The sequence below is a fragment of the Rhinolophus hipposideros genome, assembly GCF_964194185.1.
Source record: "Rhinolophus hipposideros genome assembly, chromosome: 11".
Taxonomy (NCBI): domain Eukaryota; kingdom Metazoa; phylum Chordata; class Mammalia; order Chiroptera; family Rhinolophidae; genus Rhinolophus; species Rhinolophus hipposideros.
Genome location: NC_138057.1, coordinates 65,124,407 through 65,149,409, shown reverse-complemented (window position 1 = coordinate 65,149,409; position 25,003 = coordinate 65,124,407). Strand labels below are relative to the sequence as shown.

Genomic DNA, 25,003 nt, shown 5'->3' with positions numbered 1-25,003 from the left:
GTTTTTATATTAGACAGTAAAGAACAACATACCCAAAAGTAATCAACACAGCACACACAAAGTTTCAACGAAGGGACAAATGGTACGGGGGTAGCCATTTTCAGATAGAGTCATGGTAGGATGGAGAGATCACTGCTATCTGAGTAATCATAAATTATGATTTTGAACCAAGCAAATGAAGTGAAATAAGAATGAAATGACTACTGCCAGCCAGGAAGACTAATAACATATCCTCATATGAGACTGAGGAAGAAGTCACAAATTTTGTTCTCTTCTAGTAAGAGTCTGGAAAATGTTTAGAGCATAAGAAAACCATGAAGGGTAATTCCATTCCATATTATCAACATGAATTGTAGCCATTGATTTGGTGTATATTTGCAGAGTGCCTTCTGGGGTAAGAAACTGAGGGAGACACAGAGATGAACCAGTCAGTCTTTCCTGAAGGAGCTTTAAGGCTAAAAAGCTAGAAGGGAAAACTGAACAGTCATAATTTTCATTTTGGGGAATAAGATGACAAGTAAATGAGAGTTCAAAAAGCAAGAACATAACATTACAAACTACTTAAGATCAGTACCCTTGATTTCCTTGACCTTTTACATCTTCTTCTCATCAATATTTATTGAAGATCCGTAAGTTCCTAATTGTTCATGTACCTCATTACCAATTAGAGCAAAACCTGTACCATGAAGATATGTAATCAGATATCTTTAGACATATCAGTGACCCAGTAATCCATGTCCAAACCTCAAGAACTTTCAAAATATGCACCTGTTTTGAAGTGTCATCATTGTAGGATACATTTCACATTCACATACACTAGAAAGTAGAGCAAGAACAGAATCTGTTTCCTTTCATTATCAGTGGACAATGTATTTCTTGTAATGGAATACGAAGCAAGGCTTGCTCAATAGTATATGAATTAGAAGGTACAATTCTGGTGGAAATTAACCTACAAACATATATTGTAAGCAAAACTCAAGCCAATCCTGACAAGTTCTTAAGCTCACTAAAAGTGTTGTTCTAGGAAAAATCCCATGGGAATATGCCAAACTCAAATGATATCAAAAAGGAAAAACTCAGGAATTTATTATTAAAGCATAATCAATAAAAGCAATTAAATGTTTATTCTTTTGTCTAGCTACTTGGTTTTTCAGTGATGTGCCATATTTATTTGGATAACTCATCTTCTAAAGGAATCAAACATACCTAACCCATTCTCCTCAGAAGAGAAATTTTACTTACAGGAGTTAAACGGGCAGTTGTTTAGTGTTAGTCTGTTTCCTTTGATAGCGCTAATCTAAAAAGATCTAAGCTCAGCTTCTTCCAGAATAAAAATGGTACTAAAGTAAGACTCACCCAAAGAACAGCAATACCATTTTTTGTCTCAATTTATAATCTGAAATGGTTTAACGATGAGCTGTGCTGTTTTGTCTTTGGTTTATTCAAGTTTCTCTAAACTCCACAGCCAACTTCAACGACTTGCTTTTCAAGAACTGTTTTCTCTAATTTAGCTCCACCCCACTGTCTCTTTCTAAGAACTGGGTTCAAGGTCCACACAGCAGCTGTACTGTACTTTTATGAAATCAAGTTTTTTGATTTGTAAAGTAATTACAATGAATGGCGCTTGTGGAAGGGTTAGTAATGATGAGTGGAACCAGAGCAAAGTTTGTTTACTTACTGATTCACTAGATTTCTGGTTTTAGGGCAATCTAAGTGTATATGTTAATTCCTGGCTAACTCGACTGTTCTTGTTTAAAACCTCCACTGTTCACTTTTCTTCTTATCTTTATTCTTTCACTTCATCAAACTTGCAAATTATTTAAAGAAGAATACTAACAAAAATATCTGAATATAGAATTCAAGAGTAGAGCTGAAAACAACAAAAAAATCTTAGGATTCCTAGCTTTCAATTTATGAAAATATCTATCTACAATATTTTATTTACCAAGTTGAGTTTACAATAAGGTAGAAAGATTAGGAATACTATACTTCCGTTTACATTTTTGCCCATTCAGGCAAATAGTTTTCTCTAACAGAATCCAAGAGGGACCCATATTGGAGATCACCTTTGCACTACATAATGGAGTGACGAGCTCAACTGTGTCTCTGGAAAACATCTGTCAAAGAACTTGGAAGGTGCTCTGATTGGATGACTTGGGAAAATTACTTAGCCTCTCTGGAGCTGGTGTCTTGCCAGTAGACTTCAAGGGCTGCTGAGAGGCGGAAATGAGAGAACAGACATAAGCACCTAGCAAAGTGGCTGACACATGGTTAACTATTATCGTTATGTGGAATATGAGGCAATAAAAGATCTTAGATAGTGAAAATCCAATGAATAAACTTTGTGGGAGAAGACATTACTCAAAATATTAGCTTTCTGTTAGCTTCGCTCCTGCCGAGACCACTGGCAAGCCTTTTTCTGCCTATCCTGTCTCCTGAGACCACAAGTGGTTATCAACACTCATATGGATAGTTCATAATGGCTTCTACCATAGAAAACTTCTTGGATCTTTAAAGAAATACAAGAGAGATGGTCTAGGAATTGACTATAGGAAAAACATCAAGCATGAGTTTCTACAAAATAGTTAAGAAGTTTATTTCTTAGGAAGGCTTGTTACACGATTATTTATCTTATCTTCAGTTGGATACTTGAACAAGTTGCCTATATGCCAACTTGTTTCTATTGCATTGAATGCTATTAGATATGGGAAATGAAATGGCACATTTGACATTGAATGTCATATAGCTTTGCATTTCTTTCTGCTTTCCCCCATTTAATAAGTATGGTGCAGTATTTATACAAATGGGTTTCAACACTTTCTTGTATTCAGGGTCTAATTCTCAGTCTACTTCTGAGAATCATCAAAAAATAAGTTTCCTCTATTCCTGTCCACCCTTCCCCCAAACACAGATACACTGTAAAGCTTAACTAGAGGGCCAGATTCTTTGCAAAATCTAGCATCTCTAGCAAAATAAACATGAATTTATGGACAGAAGTTAGGAAATTAGTGAGGCTAAATTCTGATGCCTATTCTGAGTCTTAGCACTGACATTACTTCTACCAGGTTTGGTTTAAACTTCAAATTCTTTTTTATTTTCCTGGTATTGCATAATAATGGTAAGAAACAATAATCCATAAAGACTATGGAGATTAGATAACAAATAGATAGCAAAAAATAGATAGCAAAAAGATGACACAGAAGTGGCCATATATCTGCCACATGGTCCCTCTTCTCCAGCTCAGACAGATGTAATCTGTCTTCACACAATTCTTTGAGACTGCCTGCAGTCTTTCCTGACTTCCAAGATAAGGAAGATAAGGAAGAAGTTTTCATTCTTAAACCGATTAGGGTCAGGTTCCTTTTTAGGTTTTTAAAAACAGTAAACAAAGAAAAGTCTATCTAGTTGGGCTTCTGCTTTCTGCAGTCATTATTTATGATTGGTGACATAAGCTTTAAGCAAGCACAAATACGGGAAATTCAAGGTCAAAGATAGTAAATTACTACCATAAACAGAGATTCATGCTAATGGACTACGTCCACATGATCACGCAACCAGTTTAACTGGACTATTCCTGGCTTTCAACGACCTGTGTGGGGTCAGCAGATATTCTGAGAAATGGCTCTGGCTGTTTCAAGTGCCCCTCCCTCTAGGTGCACTTTACAATTCTCTGGAGAGCTTTATGAATTCCACATTTATGTTGGCCTTTTGGGGAGGAGAGAGGAGGTAAAGGAGAGGTAGGAATAAAGGGGAGACCTTGATATAATGGAACAATAATTAGGGCTTAGGTGTCACTCCATAACTTAACATTCCAGGTCAATATACTGGAGTTGTTTGGAAAAAAACCCAAAATGTAGCAGTTCCTAGTAAACAGGAGCAGGAAATACTCCTGAATAAAGAGGGGAAATGAATGAATAAAGATGAATAAAGAGGGGAAAGATTCTTCCCCTTAAAGGCTATGTTGTTCCACTCATCCCTTAGGTCCTGGCTTCACATTTCGATACCAAGTTGAATGATAGAAATGTGACTGGTAGAAACTGTACGAATAGAACCAGACAACCCTTTGGATATTTTAGCTGCCTTTCCTTGGCCTGTGTCCTTGAGGTGCAGTGATGATAAGGATCCTTAATTTTACCAGTTCACTCACAGAGAGTATTAGGCTTGAGTACCTCATAGGTTTACATAGGCTCTCACCCAGAACTAGCAAAAACAGTATTGCCAAAGTTCTGCCATGTCAATGTACTAAAAATAGTTAAGTGAAATGATGCAGTGGAAGTAGAGAAAAAATAGGTCCTGTCAATAAGGAAAAAAATGTAAAAGATCTAAAAATTTCATACACAGAATTCCCCCCGTATTAAGTCTGGCAGGTAATGGGAGTTGGGGCACTTACTACAATTGTAGGTTTGTAAAGATAGTCAGAACTCAGGAGAATTGCCAAAAATCTACCATAAAAAAAAAGAAAAAAGCTTAGATTTTATTTTTTTAAAAATTCTTCAATAAAACAAAGGCTACTGTTTTTCTTTCTAACTTTTTGCCTTTGCTGATACTAAAAATAACTCCAAGGGATCATCTATGACAAATTCTCACTTGCTTTTTCTTCATGGCAATGGTTGGGCTAAGATGAGAAAAAGATGAATAGAACAGGCAGGAAATTAATTTAGTGATTATTTGCAAATTTCTGTATTATTTTCTCTTTCTTCACCATATACCAAAGTGAGCTCTACTATTTCAGACAATCTGCACAGGATTTCCTGAAAGCACTTTTCATGGAAAGAAACCAAACTATGCAGAGTCTGCATACCCAAGTAACAGCAGAGTTTATGTGGCTGAATTACTCATACATCAGACTAATGGGCTGCATCAAAAGTAACCAGCTGCCAGAGACATAAAGGGGAAAACCACTTCAAACAGTTACACTTAAAATTCAGAAAGCCTTCATTTATGAATGGCCAGTGCTCTGGGCAAACAAGAAATGCTGCATGGACTGACAAGTTTTTAGAAGAATAAAAGAGCAGCTATGAATTAGTGGGAGTAGCTCTTTTCCTCAAACCGTCTTGACTAAGAATATCTATTTTAGTAAAAAGGACAACACAGGAGCTGCTGTGAGAATAATTCTAACTACGGAAAAGACAAAAAGCAAACCTGTGATTTGATTCTAATCAACAGTTTCCAGATACTGGTTCAAGGTTACCCCCCTCTATCATCAATTTCATCTTTCCACATCTCTACTCCACCTTACTAAGCTGCTCAGGCTAAGCAAAGAAGATGAGGAACCTGTTGGGGCAAAACAGATCCTGGAGGAACTGATTACAAGGAGAATTATACAGCCATGGAGGGCTATCATTTTCAAGAGGAAACATACTAAAGACAAACTTAATTTTTTAAATGCTCACTGTCTAACTTCTAGATCACCTCTGCCTTCTGGGCAAACATGAATAGACCATGCTATTACCATATGAGTAATAAAATATAAAGGACAGAGAACTCGTTTAAACGTGAAAGAGATGCAGGTGATAAACAGTATACTGGGCAAGCCATTTTATATGTTAGAGCTTTATTTCCCTTAACTGTAAAACACTGAATTATATGATTAATAAAGTCCTACCCAGAGCGAAAACTTAATTCTACATTTTTTTTCAGTTTAGTTTCCAGGAGAACAGAATATTTCTCTACGCTCTTCCTTAGTACTGGACTGTAAATTCTTTAAGGACCCTGTCTTATTTATCTATGAATGGCCTGCATTTTCTAATACCCTGCACATAGTAATAGATTACAGTAAGTGTCTGCTGAAATAAATTCCTTTTCTCTGCATTTCTCCTTTGGCAATTGGGACATAAAAACAAACTAATTCCTTAATCTGTTATTGACACACTGGGCAAGCCTGAGTAAGTCTGAAATGCTATACGATATATTTGATAGGTATGCTTAGAAATTACTCAATACTTCTATGTCAACAAGTAGAAAATGTAGCTGGTATAGAAGCAACATAGACAAATTGAATTTTTTAAGAGTTGGAAGGCATCACAAATTCATCTAGTTCTACCTATTCATTTCACAGAAGCCTACAGTATAAAACCACAAAGTTCTTGGGAGAATCTAACCTTTACATTTTCTGGGCTAATTTGCCTTTATAAATACTTTTGTAAAAATATCTGTTTTGTGACAAATGTGAGGAGACCGTAAACAAAACTCACACTTGTTTCTAAAAGTAGAAGGAAGAGAACAGACTAGCTGTGACTGACCTTTAAGCGGTCAGAGATGCCAGATTCAGATCCTTTATATAAAGTAAGTCTCTAGGGCACTGAACCTTGACAAGTGCCACATAAAAGGACAGTAGAGAAAACAGAGCAAACTGTAAGACAAGAGTAACTTAAAAACATTTTTACTCTGTACATCTACCAAATGAATCATTGCATGGAACCTGAACAAATGACATGGTATGAAACAATGGCATTTCCTTGGTGTAAATCCAACTCTATTATCTTATTCTATCCTCATAGTATCTCTTCTTGGTTCAGAGGAACTAAGGCACAGAGAGCTTAAGCAACCTGTTCAATGTTATACTAGAAAGCTGTGGCGGTACCTTGGCTAGAACCTAAGTATCCTCTTTCCCCACTCTGGGTTTACTCTCTATTAAACTTTCCTTACTATTAACCCAATGTCACAATTTTGTATACATAAATGTTACAACGTTGGTCACTTTTCCTAATCCCAAGTAAATTAGAAGATTCATCCAGCCTGCCTCTGGTTTTCACTATCAGCAGCTCTATTAGAAACATGGGTTTTCCTATCAGTACCCCTGCCCTCTGTTCATTCTATATGATACATCAATGACAAATGAATCTACCGAAGGCATGGTTCTACGCATCTGCTCAAAAAATTCCACTGTCTACTGACCTCTCCACTTTCTCTTAACCTCCTTGTTCTGAGAACACACAGATCTTTAAAATAAAGGCCCCCAACCCTACCTTTCAGCCTACATGTACTTTGTGTTCCAGCCAAATAAGCCCAACTGCCAAAGTTTCTACTGTTCCTAGGGCATATCCCACACTTTCCTGTCTGGTGTTTTTGTTCACGTTGTTTCTTCAATCTGGAATGCCCAGCCTTACAATCTCTAATGCAACAAATCCTCATCTTCCAAAGTCTAGTTCTAACATCTCTGAACATTCATAGCACATTTTGCCTTTCCCAGTAACTCCCAAAATACCCTAAAGGTCTAGGTCTCACAAAATACCCTAAAATATTTTTATAACCTTTTCAATCTGTGCCTATTTCTGTCACTTATGCTGATAGAAGGAGAGGTTGGAGAAACAGTTGAATGGAGATATTTCTCCAAAATTCCTTCTCATCTTTATCAACTGCAGATATTTAATAAGCTCCTCTTGGATACTTCTTGACCTAGCTAAGGAAAAAAGGTTGGCTCCTACAATTGACCTGAAAAGAGCCATTTCTTCATCTACATGCAGACCACGTGAAATGGAAACCTGAGTGCCCGTCTCAAGTTATGCGTCATAAAAACCTCACTAAGACTTGGAAGGACTTTAGAAGTCATTGCATGGAGCTCCTGAGTAAAATACAAATTCTGTAATAACTGTTCAAATACCCCTCGGGCGTTGTCAGGCTAGTGTGTTGTTCCCTTCCAGGAAAATAAGGAAAACACTCTTTCCAGCCAAGCCAAGTACAGGAATCTTGCTATTTGATGGTGATGATGTTGATAATAGAACCAGTCCTCCAAGCTGAACCAGATGCCATCCTCATGTATTTCTCAAGCTATAATTTGCATTTCAGGTTGTACTCCCAGAAACTAATTTCAGTCTGCAAAGAGAAACCTAATCAAATTCATATGTAACTTCTGATACTGATAACACTTATTTTATGCTCACTATCTTGCATTTATGTCTGTCCAGACTTTACTTTCCAACCTTATCTCAATCTAACCATCTTCACATTCAAATATTCCACTGAAACTAATTTTACTTTTCCTGAATAAATTTAGCACTTTGACATGTATGCCTCTTTGGCTTGTCATTCCTTCCCTGTCTCCTCTATCATTTTCTGTATATGTGCAAATCCTGCCATTATTTACTCAACATCTACCATGACTTAAAATATGTCAGAATTAGGATAAAGTTAAAACATGGCCATTTGCTCTTTTGAATGTATAGTCTAGCTCATTCTTTAAGGTTTAGTTAAAATGCTACCTTTTGCATGAATTCTTGACAGAAGAAATCTATTTCCTTAGTAATCTTTTCTTACAGCAATTTTGACTTAACAATTCTTAAAATATGATATAAAGTGCCACATATACACAGCAAGTAACAAATTTCTACCTCCTTCATGCATCTGGAAGAACACTCGATATTTATTCATTCAAAAAGTATTTAATTATTAGAAAATCCATGAAGATTTCAATATCTACTTATGAGTCAGGTACAAACAAACAAGATTCTTGCCTTTGTGGATCTTAATCTAGAGGAAACCCTCATTAAATATGTAAACAAATAAATATATGTAGGTACATATAATTACAAACTGTGATAGTGGTATGAAGGAAGTAAACAGGGTGCTGTGATAGAGGATAAGAGTAAAAGAACTAACTTAGATGGAGGGGGGCAGGTAGAGAAAGAGAGAGGCCCTCTCTAAGGAGGTAACATTTAGACAGACTGATACATTATTGGAGTTGGGTAGAAGGGCAGGGAACAGCATCCCTGAGGCAAGAGAAGAATCAAGGCCATTTGAGGTCAGTATGAACAAAACACATTGAGAGGAAAAGAGGCCAATGAAGTTTAAGAGAGAGGCAGAAGGGATATCAATTAAGAAGGTTTTAAAGATCTACTTAAGGAGACTAAATCTTATTCCAAAGGCAACTGGAAGTTGTTTATGGGTAATAAGGGAAGTGATACGGTCAGCTTATATTTTAATAAAGGACTTTAGCTGCTGTGTAGCATAACTGGCCTTTATTTGTTTTTCCCTAATATTTCCTGCTCAAGTTCTCTGTGAGCTATTGACAGAAGAAAAAAAAAAAAAATCCTTACGGAGCCATGGGCTATAATCCTTTAACTTGCCAGAATCCAGAAACACATCTGTTAAAACTTTAGGATTAGGAGAAACTTCTAACTTCTGGGTTACAAAATGGCTTGAAGGGCAAAACTAAAGAATATTCTACAAGAACTATCCTGGATTGTAAGAGCTTCTAAAGTCACATGCCACCCTTTGTAGATGAGTTACATGTAAGCTTACAGAATACTATTAAGAGCATGAGTTTGGAGTCAGATGGTACAAAGTTCTAGCTCTGCTAATTTCTAGCGGAGTGTCCTGGTGACGTTTCCTATACAATTCCATAGGTCTTTAGATTGGCAGTAGGTACTTTGTATGGAGGCTGCTAAAAGGGCTGTGCCCAGATTTCAACAGAACTTGGGTAAAAGACTCAAATTTGTTAGTTGCTCAATAAATAAAAAAAGTATGATGAAAGTAGAATATGCTCCCTGCGGGACATGGAGAGCAGACTGAAAGACACACAAATACTTAATAGATTTTTATTGGATTATACAATCTGTACTAGTCATGGAAACCTTCAACAGTGGTATTAACAAATCCCACTTTTCATTCATACTTCCTCGAAACATTAGCAATAAATCCAGAATTTATGTGACCGCATTTTTTAAAGCCCTGTTTTAGGTATATTAGACTGAATCCAAGATCTGGTCTATCCAACTCCATCCCTTAGTATTCTTTTGGGTAAAACACCTATGTCAGAATTTCTTAAATCTTAGCATTGTTGACATTTGAGGCTGAATAACTCTTTGCTGTACGAGCTAGCCTGTACACTGTAAAATGTTTAACAGTATCCCAAGCCTTTAGCACCATCCCAGTTGTGAGTACCAAAAATGTCTCCAGACATTGCAAAACGTCCTGTGGGAGTCAAAATCACCCCCACCTAATTGAGAACCACTTTTGATCTGAGTTTCAGTGTCTCTCATCTGAAACTCAGGGAAACATGGAGATAATATCTGTCTTGTTCTCCTTCAGGGTTGTTAAATGATTCAAATCAAGTAATGAATGGGAAGAAATATTGAGGGGAAAAAAGGCTATGTCCAGTCTAACATACCTTTTAGGTGGGTATTCAATAAATAACTTGTTGATTGATTCTATGTATGGGTCCAATAGTAACTTCATTTACTTTTGTGGCATGTTCTCAGGTTTTTCTGCTGAGCTACAACAATGTAATGTGTTTCCAACCCTAAGAACGTACTTGAAGGACAGGCGTGGATTACACAAGAATGGCTCTTCATTTTACAGATGGAGAATCGATGTACAGAAGGGTAAACGACTAGCTAAGGTAACGTGGCACTCAGTCTAACAGCACTCTGCACTTAGAATCCGAATTCTGACTTGAAGTCCCGTGCTCTTCCTATTTCTTGTATCACGATACTTTTCATCCAACCACCTTACGTCCCTGTCTCTTCACACAAAGTTAGTTATTTTGCTTTCTGGGGACAACCCCAAAATACCGAGATAAGGAAACAGAGTTGCAGATTTGAGAGAAGTGTAGAAAGAAATGTAGACCTGTTTCACCTGGGAGGCACAAGTGGCTATTCCCTACATTTGGGGTAAACCAATGGCGGTATCCAAGTGCCCTGTCAAGTCTCTGTATGAAGTCCGTGCCTATTAAGTTGTCCAGGAGGAGCTCAATCTACTTGGTACCTACCTCCAGAGAAGTTGTGTCTTGCAATGCTTTGTACCACGTTATGGCATACAATTTGTGCTAAAACTGTTACCTGCAGTATTTGGGGCTGTTTCACCTCTAGATGGCTCTGAGTAAGGTGAGAATGGACTTCCATATAGCCTGAGCTCCAGGCTGTTTCAGCATTTTGTTAAAATTTACAAAAGCCCCAAATACATTTCTGCTACATATTTTCAGTGTTAGAAAGAGAACTTTTTAAGAATAACATAAAAATGTCACCATTTATTCTATTCGTTTAAAATGCTACATCACCTGGATTGTGCCTCTGTGTGAACTTTCAAATTCTGAATGTGGTCATGGAGGGTCATCATTTCCAATCACTGATTCAACAGTCTTTTGGATAATTCTTAGGCAACATGTGGGTTTGGAGTCTATCTTAACCTTTATCATTATTACAGTTTGAAAGAACATAAGACTAGAAATCAGGAAATTTTGGTTCTAGCCTGGTTTTTCCAATACATTAGGTAATTGAATCTTTATGGTCAATTTCCTTAGTGAAGAGCTAGAATAATTCATCTTTGAGGTCTATTTCAATTAGAAAAGTTTAGGTGTGTATAATATGGTTTCAATAAGAAACAAAATCCATATGCTTGTCTTTTATAAACACATTTTAGTATTAATTGATATGCTTTCAACATTCTAACATTTCATTGGCTTTAACACTTGCTTATCAAATACATTTCAGAGCATTCTGTTCATATCACTTTCTAACAATTTTCAAATTACCAACTTTAAAACAGTTATCTCTACTGAGAGATACCTCGCCAAAGCAGAAACAGCCAGAGCAAGCGCCCTCCTGGTTCTTGGGAGTCAGACTGTCATAAGGCTATGCCATCTTTGGAACTCAGAACAAGTTGCTAAAACTTTTGGGGGATAATATATACCCACAAAACTAGAATAACAAAATGTCACAGTATTTTGAATATGAAATGTGAAAGCGACTGGCACATTAATAACAGATTATAAACAATACGTGTTAATTACTTTGCTCTCAGCTTAAGGGTTTCTCAAAGTGTGGCCGGCCCAAGGACCGCTTGAATCAGAATCATCTGAGATGTTTGGCTAAAAGTAAAAATTATGGACACTACTCCAGACTACTGAATCTCCTCTCAGAATGGGGCCTCAGAATCTAGACATTTATCAAATTATATAGGCAATTCTTATGCACTCTAAAATTTGAGACCCCCAGTTCTGAATGAAAACAACGTACAACGTAGATATGTAGTACAAAGAATTTAAAAACTGGATGTTTAACAAGGAGAGCTTAAAAAAAAGAAAGAAAAAGTCAAGATTCAACCAGGATTTAAAATAAAACATTTTTTTGATATTCCAAAAGGACACAGAGCCAGCATAGTCTCACTTAACGTTTACATATACCACCACATAATAATCAAAGAAACTTCTGGACTAACACTGAATTACCAACGGCTCATCTTTGGTATTGAGAGACGTTTTTTTCACCTAGTTAGTGTGTGAATAAAATCTCTTGAGTTCCTGATGAAGGGGAAATTACGTGTCTTCTTAGTTTTGTTTTTCTAGATTAGTTACGAAATACAGGAATTGAACTACCAGAAAGACAAACCTTAAAATGCACTGTTTGTATGAAGAAATTGCTGGATGTTAGTTCCCAACATGATTAATGAAATTAAGATTTGCTCTCAGTTTAGCACTCTAGGGACTGTCCCTAACTATCAACTCCTACCTTTTTGAGACTGGGAGTTCAGTTTGAGATCCTGAATAAGTCACCAAAACAAACAAACAAAAAAAAACATGAGGAAGCTGTGGGCAGAAAAGATATTTCCCCATTCTTTTTTATGGCGACTCTCCAGGTACACAGGGTCCTATGCTCATTCTCTAACTGGTAAAACTGTCCCTACTGGTTGTGGGCCCTTGGGCAAATTATTTAATATCTCTGTGCCTCAGCTCTAAAATCAGGATAATAAAAGTAGCCAACCTCTTAGGATTGTTTTAAGGATTATTAGGAGTTGACTTAGGCGAGCGTAGTGGTTAAGAGGGCAAGTTAGTTTTCTCTAAAATAGGGACGACAACAGCACCTACTTCGTGACAGTGTGCATCTAAACACTTAGCACAGGGTCACAACATTCATTAATTGTTCCTTTTAATCTACTGTTCTTTCTAAACTTAGCACAGGTACAATTCCCCAAGTCCTTTGATTTCTCCTTCACCCATTACTCCGAAACTAAACTTTCTTTTTAACCTCTGCTGTTCTCAATTTGTGGCTTTTCAGGGTGTGCTAGTGAATCCTATCCACTTCCCTTCACAGGCAGGTATGTCCTTCACCTGTGTTATATCAGGTGGTCAGCAATTGGCTTCAATTTGATTCTGATCTGCATCTATTTTCTTTGAAATGACTCAAACTTTCAGGCTTTTCTCTCCCTCTTTCCTACTTGTGAAAGATACTTTTTGTGGGGGGAGGGTGTTTCCCCACCACCAAGCAATTCTCCAACACCAACTGGGTGTCCTACAGTTCAATGCAATTCTGACACTATCTACCCGGAGACAGCATCAGACTCCACCAGACTGCACAGGTTGAAGACTCAGTCCCACAGGGCTGCTCTCCACTTTGGATGCCACTCAGAAACCCAGGTTGTTACCCTTGCTTCTGAAACACTGACTATAGATCAGAGGTCCCCATGACCCCCTCTCGTTGGGTTCTATTCACTTGCTAGAGCAAATCCACAGAACTCTGGAAACTCATTTACTCACTTGATGACCGACTTATTACAAAGGCTATTAAAGCATACAAATCAACAGTCAGATAAAAAGATACATAGGGCAAGGTCCCAAACAAAGGGGCTTCTGTCTTCCTGAAGCTTGTGGCCCAGCACAGTGGCATGTGGAAGCATTCTGGTTCTCCAATCGGGAAGCTCCCTGAATCCCATCCTTTAGCGTTTTTAGGGAGGCTTCATTACATAGGCCTGATTAATTAAATCACTGGTGACTGAAGTCAATTTCCAGCCCCGCCCCAACACCTCAGAGGTTAGGGTGGGACTGAACATTTCAACCCTCTAATCACTTGGGAGGCTTCACTGGCCACCAGCCCCCATCCTTAGGAGGAGACCCTGGGGGCTTTCCAAGCATTGCTCTCTTCACTAAGGAAATCCCAAGAGTTTTAGGAGCTGTGCCAGAAATGGGATAAAGACCAAATATATATTTTTATTATAAATCATAATATCACTTTTTTATATTTATAGTCATTTCCTTAGGATTTTGGAAAAGAGATGTACTCAAAATGCCATCTTGAAATGGAAATATGACACATTATATTGTTTTTGCCCATTTTATCTTTCCTACATTTTAGATTCTTAAGAGTAGATAAGGGGTAGTAGTAATTATACACCCTTAATTCTAAGCCGTAACATGGCACTGTGCACCTTGTGGTATTTCTGAAACAATAGTAAAGGAAACTCTTTTCATGGTCATTTTCTAGAAAGTGCATGGGCCTTTTACAAGTTGTCTAAATAACAGGTAGAAAGAAGCCTAGTGAAGCATCTAGTTTGAGCCACTCAGCAGTAATTTTCCCTGGGAATCTGGCATTGAAGAACGCTTGCATTTGGAAAGGTGGGACTTAACTAGGTGAGCTGTATGTTAAACCCTATAATCCTGTCATCTATAACTAGGAGTTATAGCCCACAAGTGGGCCTGGTTTTCTCCTATCCCAGAGTTTATTAGACCTATTCCACAGAGAGTCTATACATGCTTAAAGCATGGTACATAGACAAATTTCTTTATTCTAAAATCAAAGAAGCCAACACTAATCAAATTGTCTCTTCTGAATGTACAACATTTGGTTATAAGCTGGAATTTCTATTAATCTAATATTCACTATGATCTTTATGACTTCATACATAAAATGAGATTTGTGGGAACTAAAAGGAACATGTTTGTTTTTAACTGCATCTTCCTAGGTTATTCCTACTGAGTATGTCTAACTCCATAGCTACCACTAATGTGTAGCTAAATAAATAAAGTTCCAAATTTTTAACTGCAGCACAAAGAATGGCAATGGGAGCCAGAAAGATATGTGTGTGAATATTTACTTAAACATACACAGACACATACTCCTTTTCAAGATAATTTACTTGGCCTTTTGCCCCTTCCTGAATCACATTAGGTGGGCATAGGGGTGGGTTGGAAGGTGTGCCATGCTGTGCAGGGAAAAGGAAGGATATGTCTGTCACCTGAGAGAGCAGCCAAGTAGAGGCTAGAGCACTTGGACATCTACCCAAACGCAATTCAACAAGTATTTATTAAGTGCCCTGTATTCCAGGGGCTATAGGGAATTTGCTGATGAAAAGGTGGAGGCTCTGGCTGAAACCTGCTATTTACAGAGCACATTACACAAATGGCTTGATGCACTTACAGAGAGAATGATGGAGGTGAGAAAGGGAGGGAAGGAAGCTTAGGAGGCATGGTAAAAAAAAGTATGAGGGGCTGATGTTAATTCTCATCTGCTTATGGCCCCTAGCTCCTCAAAAAGACAAGTGATTGTTATGGTATCACCCATTTCACAAAATTATCATGCATACCAGTCATCCAAAACCCGGGGAAGCCAGTAAACACCACACATAAACAGGTATCAGTGAGGCTCTCTTTATCATTCCATTTTCATTTCCTACATGGACTGTAACAACCAGCTCATCTTCCAAATCCTTTATGTGGTAAGTACTGGTAAAAGTAGTTGGGAGACAGTCCTTTTTTGTCCTAAGTTTATAACATTCACCTTACAAATTAGGTCCTGAGTAATATCACACTGAACAACGCTAGACAAATCTATAGGCTCACGCTGGAGGTGACTTTTGTCAAGTTTGCGATTCAACATCATTTGGGTGAGGTTGCCTATGCTTGGCATTTATTTAAGATGTAGTCTCTGAATAACAAGAGATGAAAATTAAGATGTTTTCAAGAAAATAATACCTTCTCGTCTTCTTCACTGTTCATTTACAATTAAAACCTCATAGAATATGAGAACTAGAAGAGTCTTTAATTATCAGTCCGACACACAAACCCTCTGAGCCAGCGATTCCACTGCTAAATATCTATCCTACAGACAACTGACACATATGTGAAACGTTATATGAACAGTTATTTGTTGTAACATATTGAAAAGACAACCTAAATATTCATTGATGGAGCATTGATGAAATCAATTACATGTCCATAAAATAGAATACTTTGCCGCCATAAACAAGAAAGAAGGAGCTCTTTCTGTAACTGACATGGGATGATCTCCAAGGTGTATTATGAGGTGAAAAAGCAGGTGAATCCTATGCTACCATTTGTAAAAAAATTTTAAAGGGAAGAAAGTATACACGTGTTGTTTGTTAACACCTGTACTACCTCTGGGCATGGGGACGGACACAGGAAAGTGGTAACACTGTGATCCCCAGGAGGGGAATTGGTCAGAGGTGGTTTAGGAGTAGAAGGAACATTTTTCACTAACATCCTGTGTACCTTGTGACTTCTGAACCACGTACATGTATTTCCTATTTTAAAAAATTAAACTTTTAACACCAACTACATTACAGATGGGGAAACTGAGGCCCATGTTATTGAATAATGATACTAATACACTCTTTAGTCAACTGAACCTATAACATTTGCTTGTCATGTAAGGCTTCTGTAACACTAGGCTAATAACCACTTTGCCCAACCCTCCCATTTGTCCAGATGGTTTGCGGGGAAGCAGCGAAGCAGGAGGGGTTTCTGAGCTTTACAAATCCTGGTTTAGTGGCAAATAAAACAGAAGCTCCTGTTTCTCTTGTCACTCTCACCTTTCTGTACAAAGAAGATCAAGTGTACAACTACATTTTTCACAAGGGCTTTAGAAAAGCTTTTACTTGCCTGGTGTGAATAGGACAACTCAAATTTGATATGTCAAGCAAACAAAGTGAAAAGAGACTTTTCGTTATGCAATGACAGAAGGGCCTAAGTCCAGTAGGGAGTGGATCTCCCAGCTATTACACTCCATTTCTCTGATTCCTTTTGTTGCTGGTTAAGTCACATACTGGAATAAAGCAATCACGAGATGTACCCTTTCACAATCCTTTTACTGGATCCTTTTGTAGTCTTGACCCCTTTCCAATTTGTTAACCATGAGTGCTTTAGTATGATTTACATAATGAGTGTTTTACAGAGAGTGTGGTAAGAGTGTAGAAAGGACTGGACTAGGCATCAGAAGCTCCACGCTACAGACACAAGTTTACCATGATTGGTCATGTGATGTTAAGCAAATCACCTGAATCCTACAAGTACTAGTCTATTTATTGCAAAATGGATATAAAAATACCTACTCTGCCAATCTCACAGGTTTGCGAGGATCAAATAAAATGTCAAATACTTTCTAATTCTAAGGTATAGTAAGTATGAAATATTATCAATAATAGCTTACTTACTCATTACATGATGCAATTAATCTCTGAAAGGAGATCCAAGTCCCACATAGGGATCACTTTCACGTCACTTAAAATATACAGCCTGTCAGAGTTTGCCTGAAAGAACACTACCTGATCAGACACATATATACAGCTGACCCTTGAACAACGGGGGGATTAGGTGCACCAACCCCTCGCAGTAGAAAATCTGCGTATAACTTTTGACTCCCCCAAAACTTAACTACAGTTGTTCCTTGGTATCTGCGGGGGATTGGTTCCAGGAACCCCAGTGAATACCAAACTCCAAGGATGCTCAAGTCCTTCATATAAAATGGTGTAGAACAATGCGTACAGTCAGCCCTCTGCATCCATGAAAATACTGTTTTCCACCGGAAGTTGGTTGCAACTGCGGACGCAAAACACAGGGATATGGAGGGCTGACTGTATATTTATTGAAAACAATCCCCTGTAAGTGGACTCACGTAGTTCAAACCCATGCTGTTCAAGGGTCAGCTGTACTGGGAAAGCATTGCTTTAACTGCCTTGTTATAATTAAAGGCAGGCAAAAGCACCTTTGCTTACACTTTTCTTTAGTTATATTATAGATTTTAATCGTCTAGATCACAATGTTGTTGGTTGGCCTGTGAAGAGTACTGGGAATTAATATGGTGCGAGGCAGAAACTAGAAACCATTATAACTGTTCCTTTTTTACTCCTCCGTCTCTTTAATTAAGAAAGGATGATTTAATGAAAATACATAGAGAATCTAAATGAATATGAGAAAAGTTGTTCAATACCCCAGATAGAAGCTTCATGGTATGGTGGAAAAGTACTGGGCTAGGAATCAGAAGATTTGAGTTCTAGATTTGGCTCTTGGGGCTTATTATCTGTATGACCCCGAGGAACTCAGTATCTTCACTCACTCACTCATTCATTCATTCATTCATGCATTCAAATCTGTCGTGTACCTATTGAGTGAAAGTACTATGATGAACCCCTATCCTCAAGAAGCCCGGCCTGGTAGAGGACGGATACATACAAATAATTAAAATCCATAAGATGTGCTAAGGTATAGACTATGCACAGGGATGTGGGAGCTGATAAAAAGCCGTCAGAAAAGGTAGGAAAGGAATGGGGGCGTGGGGGAACAGTCAGCAGCTTTCCTTTGCCTTTCATTTCATACACTGAACGACGAGTTCTAGGTGCTCTAAAGAAGTTCAAAATTGTATAGACACTCAGCATAGTTCTATAATAACTACTACTTACTTAGGGAAAGATTCAATCTGAATAAAAGGGTCCTCTAATATTTCACTTGTTGCTCGAGTTTTGCTCTCAATCAGGTCCCTCCAAATCATTCCTCACACTTACTTTTGCAATGCAGGTTTCTATCTCATTATGCTGTATTGCATAATGTCCTCAGCCTACAAAAACAGGTTGTATACAGAAGTCTTTGTGTAAAGGAAAAGAGGTAGGGTGGACCCTTCTCAACCCTTTCCTTCTCTGCAGGGCTTTGCATTCCTAAGGATGGGCCCCTCCTCTGCTTGGGGGATGGTACCTAAATAATGAAATATTACTCAAAGCAGTGGAACTTCAAAAGCATTTCCTTCCTAGTCCCTACTATAAGATTTCTTTTGGCATAAGCTGCTCATTTTAATATATAATAGTATCAGACTCTTGATGACTTCTCATACTCAATCACAAACTGCAGAAAACTTCTGATTTTTTAACTGGGTTACTATGCTAAAAGCTACGTGTGGGAGTGGAGGCATCAGCAACCTACCTGCCCTCTCTCCTCCCTCCCTTTTCCCCAATCATGCCTGGCTTGCCAACTTTAAATGGCATAGTTATTTGGGTGCTACCTGGTCATTGAATTATCTGACATCTTTCACTAGTTGAGGTGATTTTGTCCCTGTAAACACTTGCTTTTTTCCAATGCTAATTGTCATCTTTTTCTCTTTTGTAGCACTTCTGGTGAGGAAGGCACAAAAAGGAATCAACAGCTCAGGCAAAGTAGAACAAGGAGAGGAACACCTTAAGAATCAGAGACTCTTAAGGCTATGGTATAAATCATCACCTTCAGGATGGTCATTTAATTTTGTTCACAGTCTAGAACCTTTATTTTCCTCAATCCAAAATTGAGATTATAATCCAAAGAAAAACTGGATTGAGGTTTTTAACAGATTAATATTAGTGTCCCAAGTAGTGGTTACCATGCTTTCTCTCATTAAATCCTCAGAACTCCACAGTCTAAGGACTATTAGAAAAATGAAGTGGCTCCTCATATGGAGTGGGGCTAGGGAAACTTTTACTTTTTATTTCATACACTCCTAAGCCAGTTGAATTTTTCTTTTTTTATTATTATTATTTTTTGAATTTTTCTTACATCACTACGTCATTTAGAATAAAAAGTTCCATTTCCTACTGGGCCATGTACAAACCTGTCACCTTGCCCTTCAAGGTATTTGACAAATATGGCCCTGGTCTCCTTTTCAATTTTAATCTTCTACTTTCTTATACATACTGTTGTCTTATACTCTTAGCAAACTATCCCACAGAAGTCTCTTAACCAACTTAACCAATAACACACTAGCGAGGCTATTTTCCAATGTCAAGGGAGCAAGACTTCTGCTCTCCCTTTCAGTGAAGTTGTGTACTAATAAAGGGTGTCAGTTGTGTTTGTTCACAAACCAACTCATGCCAGTTGTGCTTATTATTGTATATATATAATTTAATAAAGTATCATGTGAAGCAATGAAGTATAAATGAGAAGAAAAAATAACAGCAACATCTAGTATTGAGTACTTACTACCTGCAGGCACTGTTTGTTCTAAGTGCTTTACATGAATTAACTCAAAGAATCTTCACAAGAACACTAGCAACCAGATACTATTACTGTCTCTATTTTACAAAGCCGGAAACTGAACAACTTGCCCAAGGCCTATACAACTAATAAGTGGCAAAATAATTTGGCTCCAGAGCTTAAGAATTTAACTAATATACTGCACAGGTTCTCTAGTAGTCATTTCTATGAAAACTAACTTGAAAGCTTTGGAAGGACTAGGGAAAGATGATACACACAACTCTCAACTCTACCTTGCATGTGAAAGTAGCCATACATAATATGTAAATCAATGTATGTGGCTGTGTTCCGATAAAACTTTATTTACAGAAACAGGCAGCAGGTTAGGATAAGATTTGGCCCTGATGCTGTGATTTGGAGATCCCTGAGCCCCTCACTCCAAGAAAAGGCTTAGGTTAAAAGAATGGCAGAAAGATGTTTATGTTTCATGTTTAAATAAAACGTTTAAAGTTTGTGTGTAACTAACTAATAAAGCAGGATTCCCTGTTTTAACTAACTTACTTTTTCAGTTAACAGACTACTAGCCCTAATTGCATCAGAGAAGAGGGCAACTCTTATTTTGTAAGAAATTTGTGTCTTCTGTCCTGCCTTTGTGCTTTCACCAAAGCACCAAAGCCACCCTTCAACCAGGGAAGTCTCACTTTCTCACGTCCACCTGGAATCCCACTCAACTTCAAAGCCCATTATCTAACCCCACACCCTCCTCCAAACTACATCTCTTCTTCCTTTGAAACCCCACAATAATTATCTTCTACTTATGGGATTTACTTTACTGCGTCTTCTATTATGGTTATTTGTATACTTCAATTATCCTCACTACTCAACTATTAAGCACTTTGAGAACGTGGAGAATGGTGACATTTTCCTGTCCTAGGCAACACGTAGCACGGTGCCTTCCATGGGTTTTCAGATAATACTCCTTGAATTGTGTTCTAACATTCTTCTGTTTTCAGTGACTGAACAGAAAGAACAGTATACTGACCGCCCCCTCCAATCTATATGTAATTCATCTCCCTATCGCCGTACCTGTGATCTAACTGGGTTATAACTTTATTAATTTTTTTACTCTAAAGTGGTTTATTTTATTTTTTAATTGCTCTCACCAGTACAGAATAGTGTGGGTGTATCTGTACGTACGTAAAAATTGTCATTTCTGTAGCAAAATCGCTCATTTTGAAAGGAATTATTAAAACTGCTGCTTCCTGGTTAATCTCCCGAGGGCAATACATGTTATAAATACATCTAAAAGCTGTGTGCTGAAGCAAAACAAACAAAAATGCTTAATTTAAACTTGAGATCAAGGGTTGTGCCGTACCTCCGTGCTCCCACTTAACAGATGCCTGGGCCTAATGCACTCCTTTCACAAAGTGTTTAGGGAGCCTGCCCCAAGCTCAAGGTTAGAAGGGCTTGCAACAGGAATTCAGGTTTCCTGATTCCTATAGTTCAATAGTCTAATTCAGGAAGACAGTGGCTTTTTTGGTGCCCCAGTCCCGCAGTTGAAAGACTGAGGAAGCCTCCCCACTATCTTCCACTTCCTTATGCTGCCAGTCAGAACCAGAACTCTGTTCCCATGGTGGTGAGCGAGGCCGGCATATTTGTGGTGCTCCAATCACCAAGGAGGCTGATTCAGATTTTAGGATTCCTGCCTGTCTAAAAAGGTTATTTAAACAAACCCCAGATAAAAAACACCTCTGCTCAAGAATACAAGAGAAACACTGTCATTCTTTTATTTCCCGAGAAGGAGCCACATTCACATTCTAAACAGAGTGACGGAAAAGGGTTCCCGTTCTAGCGCTTCACTGCTTTAACAGTGGCAGCCTTCACTGCTTTAACCATCTTAATCTGCAGAATACACACAGGAAGCAGACAACAGCCTTATCCCTCAGTTCAACAGAGGAGTACTTTACCAACAAAAACTACAGTTGCATCTATTTCTGGCTGTCTTATCCTCCTCTCTCCCCTCCCCGAGACCTCTGAAATCGTCGAATCACCTTCAGTTAACAAGAGACCAAGCGGCCCAGACGGTTCACAGCTAGAACAGCGTTTGCATCTTTCTGGAAGCTGCCAATAAAAGGCCACTGGCTGTGCCCCCTGGGTCACCCAGGAGGACCATCCTGGGAGAGTAAATTAGGGAGCAAGGGAATAAGGATGGACTCCGTTACTCAATGTGACAAAGCATTAACAAGAACCCCTTACGGGCAAGAAGGCATACTGCCCGGGGACACAGGAGACACCAAGGCGAAGAAAACGGCCCCTGTCCTGCAGGCGCTGACCGTTTGGTACAAGTACACACACAGCACCACAGAGCCCAACAAGGGACGCGCCAAGAGAGGCCAAGCTCTGTGGGAGGGAGACACCGCTTACTTCATCCCAATGGCATGCTAACAACAGACGGAAACACTCGGGGAAGGGACACCTGTCTGTCGTCCTAAGCTGATTAAGAAAAGCCCGGCGGGAAAGAACTCCGAGCGAGCTACGGAAATGGACGGTACCGCGCGTGAGATCCAGGCCCACCTGAAGATTGGTCCAAGAAGGACACCAGCTTAACCAAAGGAAAACGCGCGTGAAGGACAGACAGGGCGGACACGAGAGGCGGAGAAGTCGGCAACCACGGATGCCGCCTTAGGAAGACGGAGGGAAGGAGGCAGACTCGGGAAACGCCGGCCAGGGCGGGGCCGGGGCCTCTCCGCCCCCGCAGTGGCCTCCCTCCCATCACCGCCCCGGGTACCCCGCTCCCCTGCCCGCCACCTGCGCGGCTGGGCGGGAGACAGGCCTTGTCTCCAGACGCGAACGCCCGCCCGTCTAGCGACCACCCCCCCGCGAGCGCACGCCGGCTCCTCCGCCGGAGGCTCCCGTCCACCCATCAGCTCGCGAAGTCCCGCAGCCAGAGACCAAGGGTCCAGCCCCGGCGTGCCCTTTACTCCGTGTGACCTCGGACTCATTCAAGTGCTGAGTTCCTCATTTTCCTTATCGGCAAATTCAGGGATTACGAGGAGACTTGGATTGCACTCGGCGGCATCTGAGGTCTACAAGCTCCTCGGCGAGCCGGCACACAGAAGCACTGGATCCCGAGGCCGTCGGATAAGTAGCGAGGTCGGCCACGGGGGACGAGCGGTAGGGGCGTCAGACCCATTTTATAGACAGGGAGACTGAGGCCCCGAACCTCCTGCCTCAAGGTCACTCCAGCTACGGCACGGGAGGGGCCGGGCCGAAAGCTCAGGTCCTCAGCTCGCCAATCCCGGGCCCTGTTAGCCTTTCGCCGAGCTGCGGAGAGTGGCGTGCAGGGTCCCGGTCCCGGAGGGGAAAGGACTGTGAACGCGCCAGGGTTGAGAGACGGGCGAGGGAGGCCTTACCTTCCCAGATCGAGTGCCTCAACCGGCGCCTCCCTTTCAGAAAATTAACTCGTCACCCCCCTCACGACTCTTCAGAAGCCCCCTCCACTTCTGCCCGGCTCGACGTGTCCGAGACCGCCACCGAGGCCGCCGATTCCCGCCCCTGCCCCGCCCCCCTGCCTCGCGGGCCAATCCCTGCGCAGGACTTCGGAGCTCCCGCGGATTTCACCGCCTCGGCGAGCTGGGGCAGACGTACGTCACGCGGCGCGCGTGCCCCCGAGGTCCTCCCCTTGGCCTTTGCTCCACCTCCTCCGGAGCCCAGTGTCTCCTCTCGGCCTAGGAACCGTGCGAGAGTTCGTTCTGCCGGAAAGCAGCGCGCCGCTGCGGCATTTCACGACGGCGGCGGCTAAAGGCGCAGGAAGCGCTCGGCTTCCCTCCCGGCAGCCCGGCGAAAGCCAGAGCGATGTTCGGTGCGGGCGATGAAGATGACACCGACTTCCTCTCGCCTAGCGGCGGGTGAGTGACTGAGACGTGTGGGACCGAGGGCTTGGCTGAGGAAGCCCGGCAAATGGTTGGAGGGGTCGCTCTCTTAGCAGACCTCTTCCCAACTTCCGGGTGCAGACCCCTGTCACGTTCCGAAGGTGCTCAACAGGTCGGAGAATTCTGGCAGAGCTCCAAAGTGTGCTCAGTTAGCCCACCTGCCTGCTGTACCTGGCATCTCCCCTGCCTCTGGGTGACAGTTGTGCTTTCTGGGTCATACTTTCTCCTGTGAGGGGGGGGTGATTGCTCATGGGAACACCTGCCTCAGAGTTTTTATAGGAGCCACCTGGGGCCAAACATGAGACTTTTTCTTCTCCGTGGATAAGGTGCTGACACTTAATAATTGGCCCCGGTAGCTCAGCTCCAGCGTCCTTCAAGGTCCTGCTCGGATGTCGCCTTTTTCGTGCTTTCTCTTCTCCCACGTCCCCGGACAGAAAAACTTGCTTTCTCTTCCTAATTCCCACAGCTAGGCGTGTTCACCTCTATCCTTGCCTACCGAGCCTAGTAGATTATGAGCCGTGGCAGGACATGGACCTCTTACGTTGTCCATCTCTGCCGAGCGCTCAGCACGGTACCCGGCGCATAATGAGTGCTCAGGAAGTGTCTGTTAAATACAGAATAGCTGTGAAGTTGCACTCTAAAGGTGAAAACCAATCCGAGAGTGCTGTCGCTATCCCCTGCCCCCCCAGTCACTGTATATAGGAGCCTGGGGTACACGTCTTCAAGAGGCAGGGCTTTGTCTCTTCCGGTGATCAGTTTAGCCATTTCCCCGGGGTGTGTCAGACAGCTTGACTCCCTTCTAACTTGTGAGTTGCCAAGTTTTGATCCTTGCAGAGCCTTTCTTTGAACATCTATTTAACAAACTTAAGAATGTACTAAAGTGATGACTACACCAACATCTATTCCTCATTCTACTAAATGCTAAGAGTTCGCAAAGATGGTTAACTTGCTGTGCCTGCCCTCCAGTGGCTTCCAGTCCTGGTGGAGAGTTCAATACATGAAGGACCATAAAATGACACTGGCCGTCTTTTGATCTTAAATAGGATCTTTTGACTTATACTGTGACTAGCTCTATGTTACCTATACTTAAGTCCTCTTTTCACTCGCATCACCCTGTTCCACCCCACCCCCA

General features: G+C 40.5%; 2 protein-coding genes across 10 annotated transcripts in view; one reads left to right on the top strand and one right to left on the bottom strand.

Moving 5' to 3' along the window:
- The window catches only part of SLC31A1 (solute carrier family 31 member 1), a 31,527-nt gene extending 7,867 nt beyond the window's left edge, over nt 1-23,660 (bottom strand). Inside the window, exon 1 of one of the 2 annotated variants that reach the window (XM_081067198.1) lies at nt 23,588-23,660. The gene's annotated coding sequence lies outside the window, so the exon portion shown is untranslated. Of the gene's footprint in view, nt 1-23,352 lie in introns of both variants that reach the window. The other variant, XM_081067199.1, reaches the window with a different exon arrangement.
- Nucleotides 23,547-25,003, top strand: part of FKBP15 (FKBP prolyl isomerase family member 15) — a 51,159-nt gene continuing 49,702 nt past the window's right edge. For 7 of the 8 annotated variants that reach the window (XM_081067193.1, XM_081067196.1, XM_081067194.1 and 4 more), the window contains exon 1: nt 23,661-23,847. In XM_081067193.1, coding sequence (XP_080923319.1) covers nt 23,795-23,847 — 53 coding nt within the window. In that variant the 5' untranslated portion in view covers nt 23,661-23,794. Of the gene's footprint in view, nt 23,848-25,003 lie in introns of all 8 variants that reach the window. The other variant, XM_081067192.1, reaches the window with a different exon arrangement.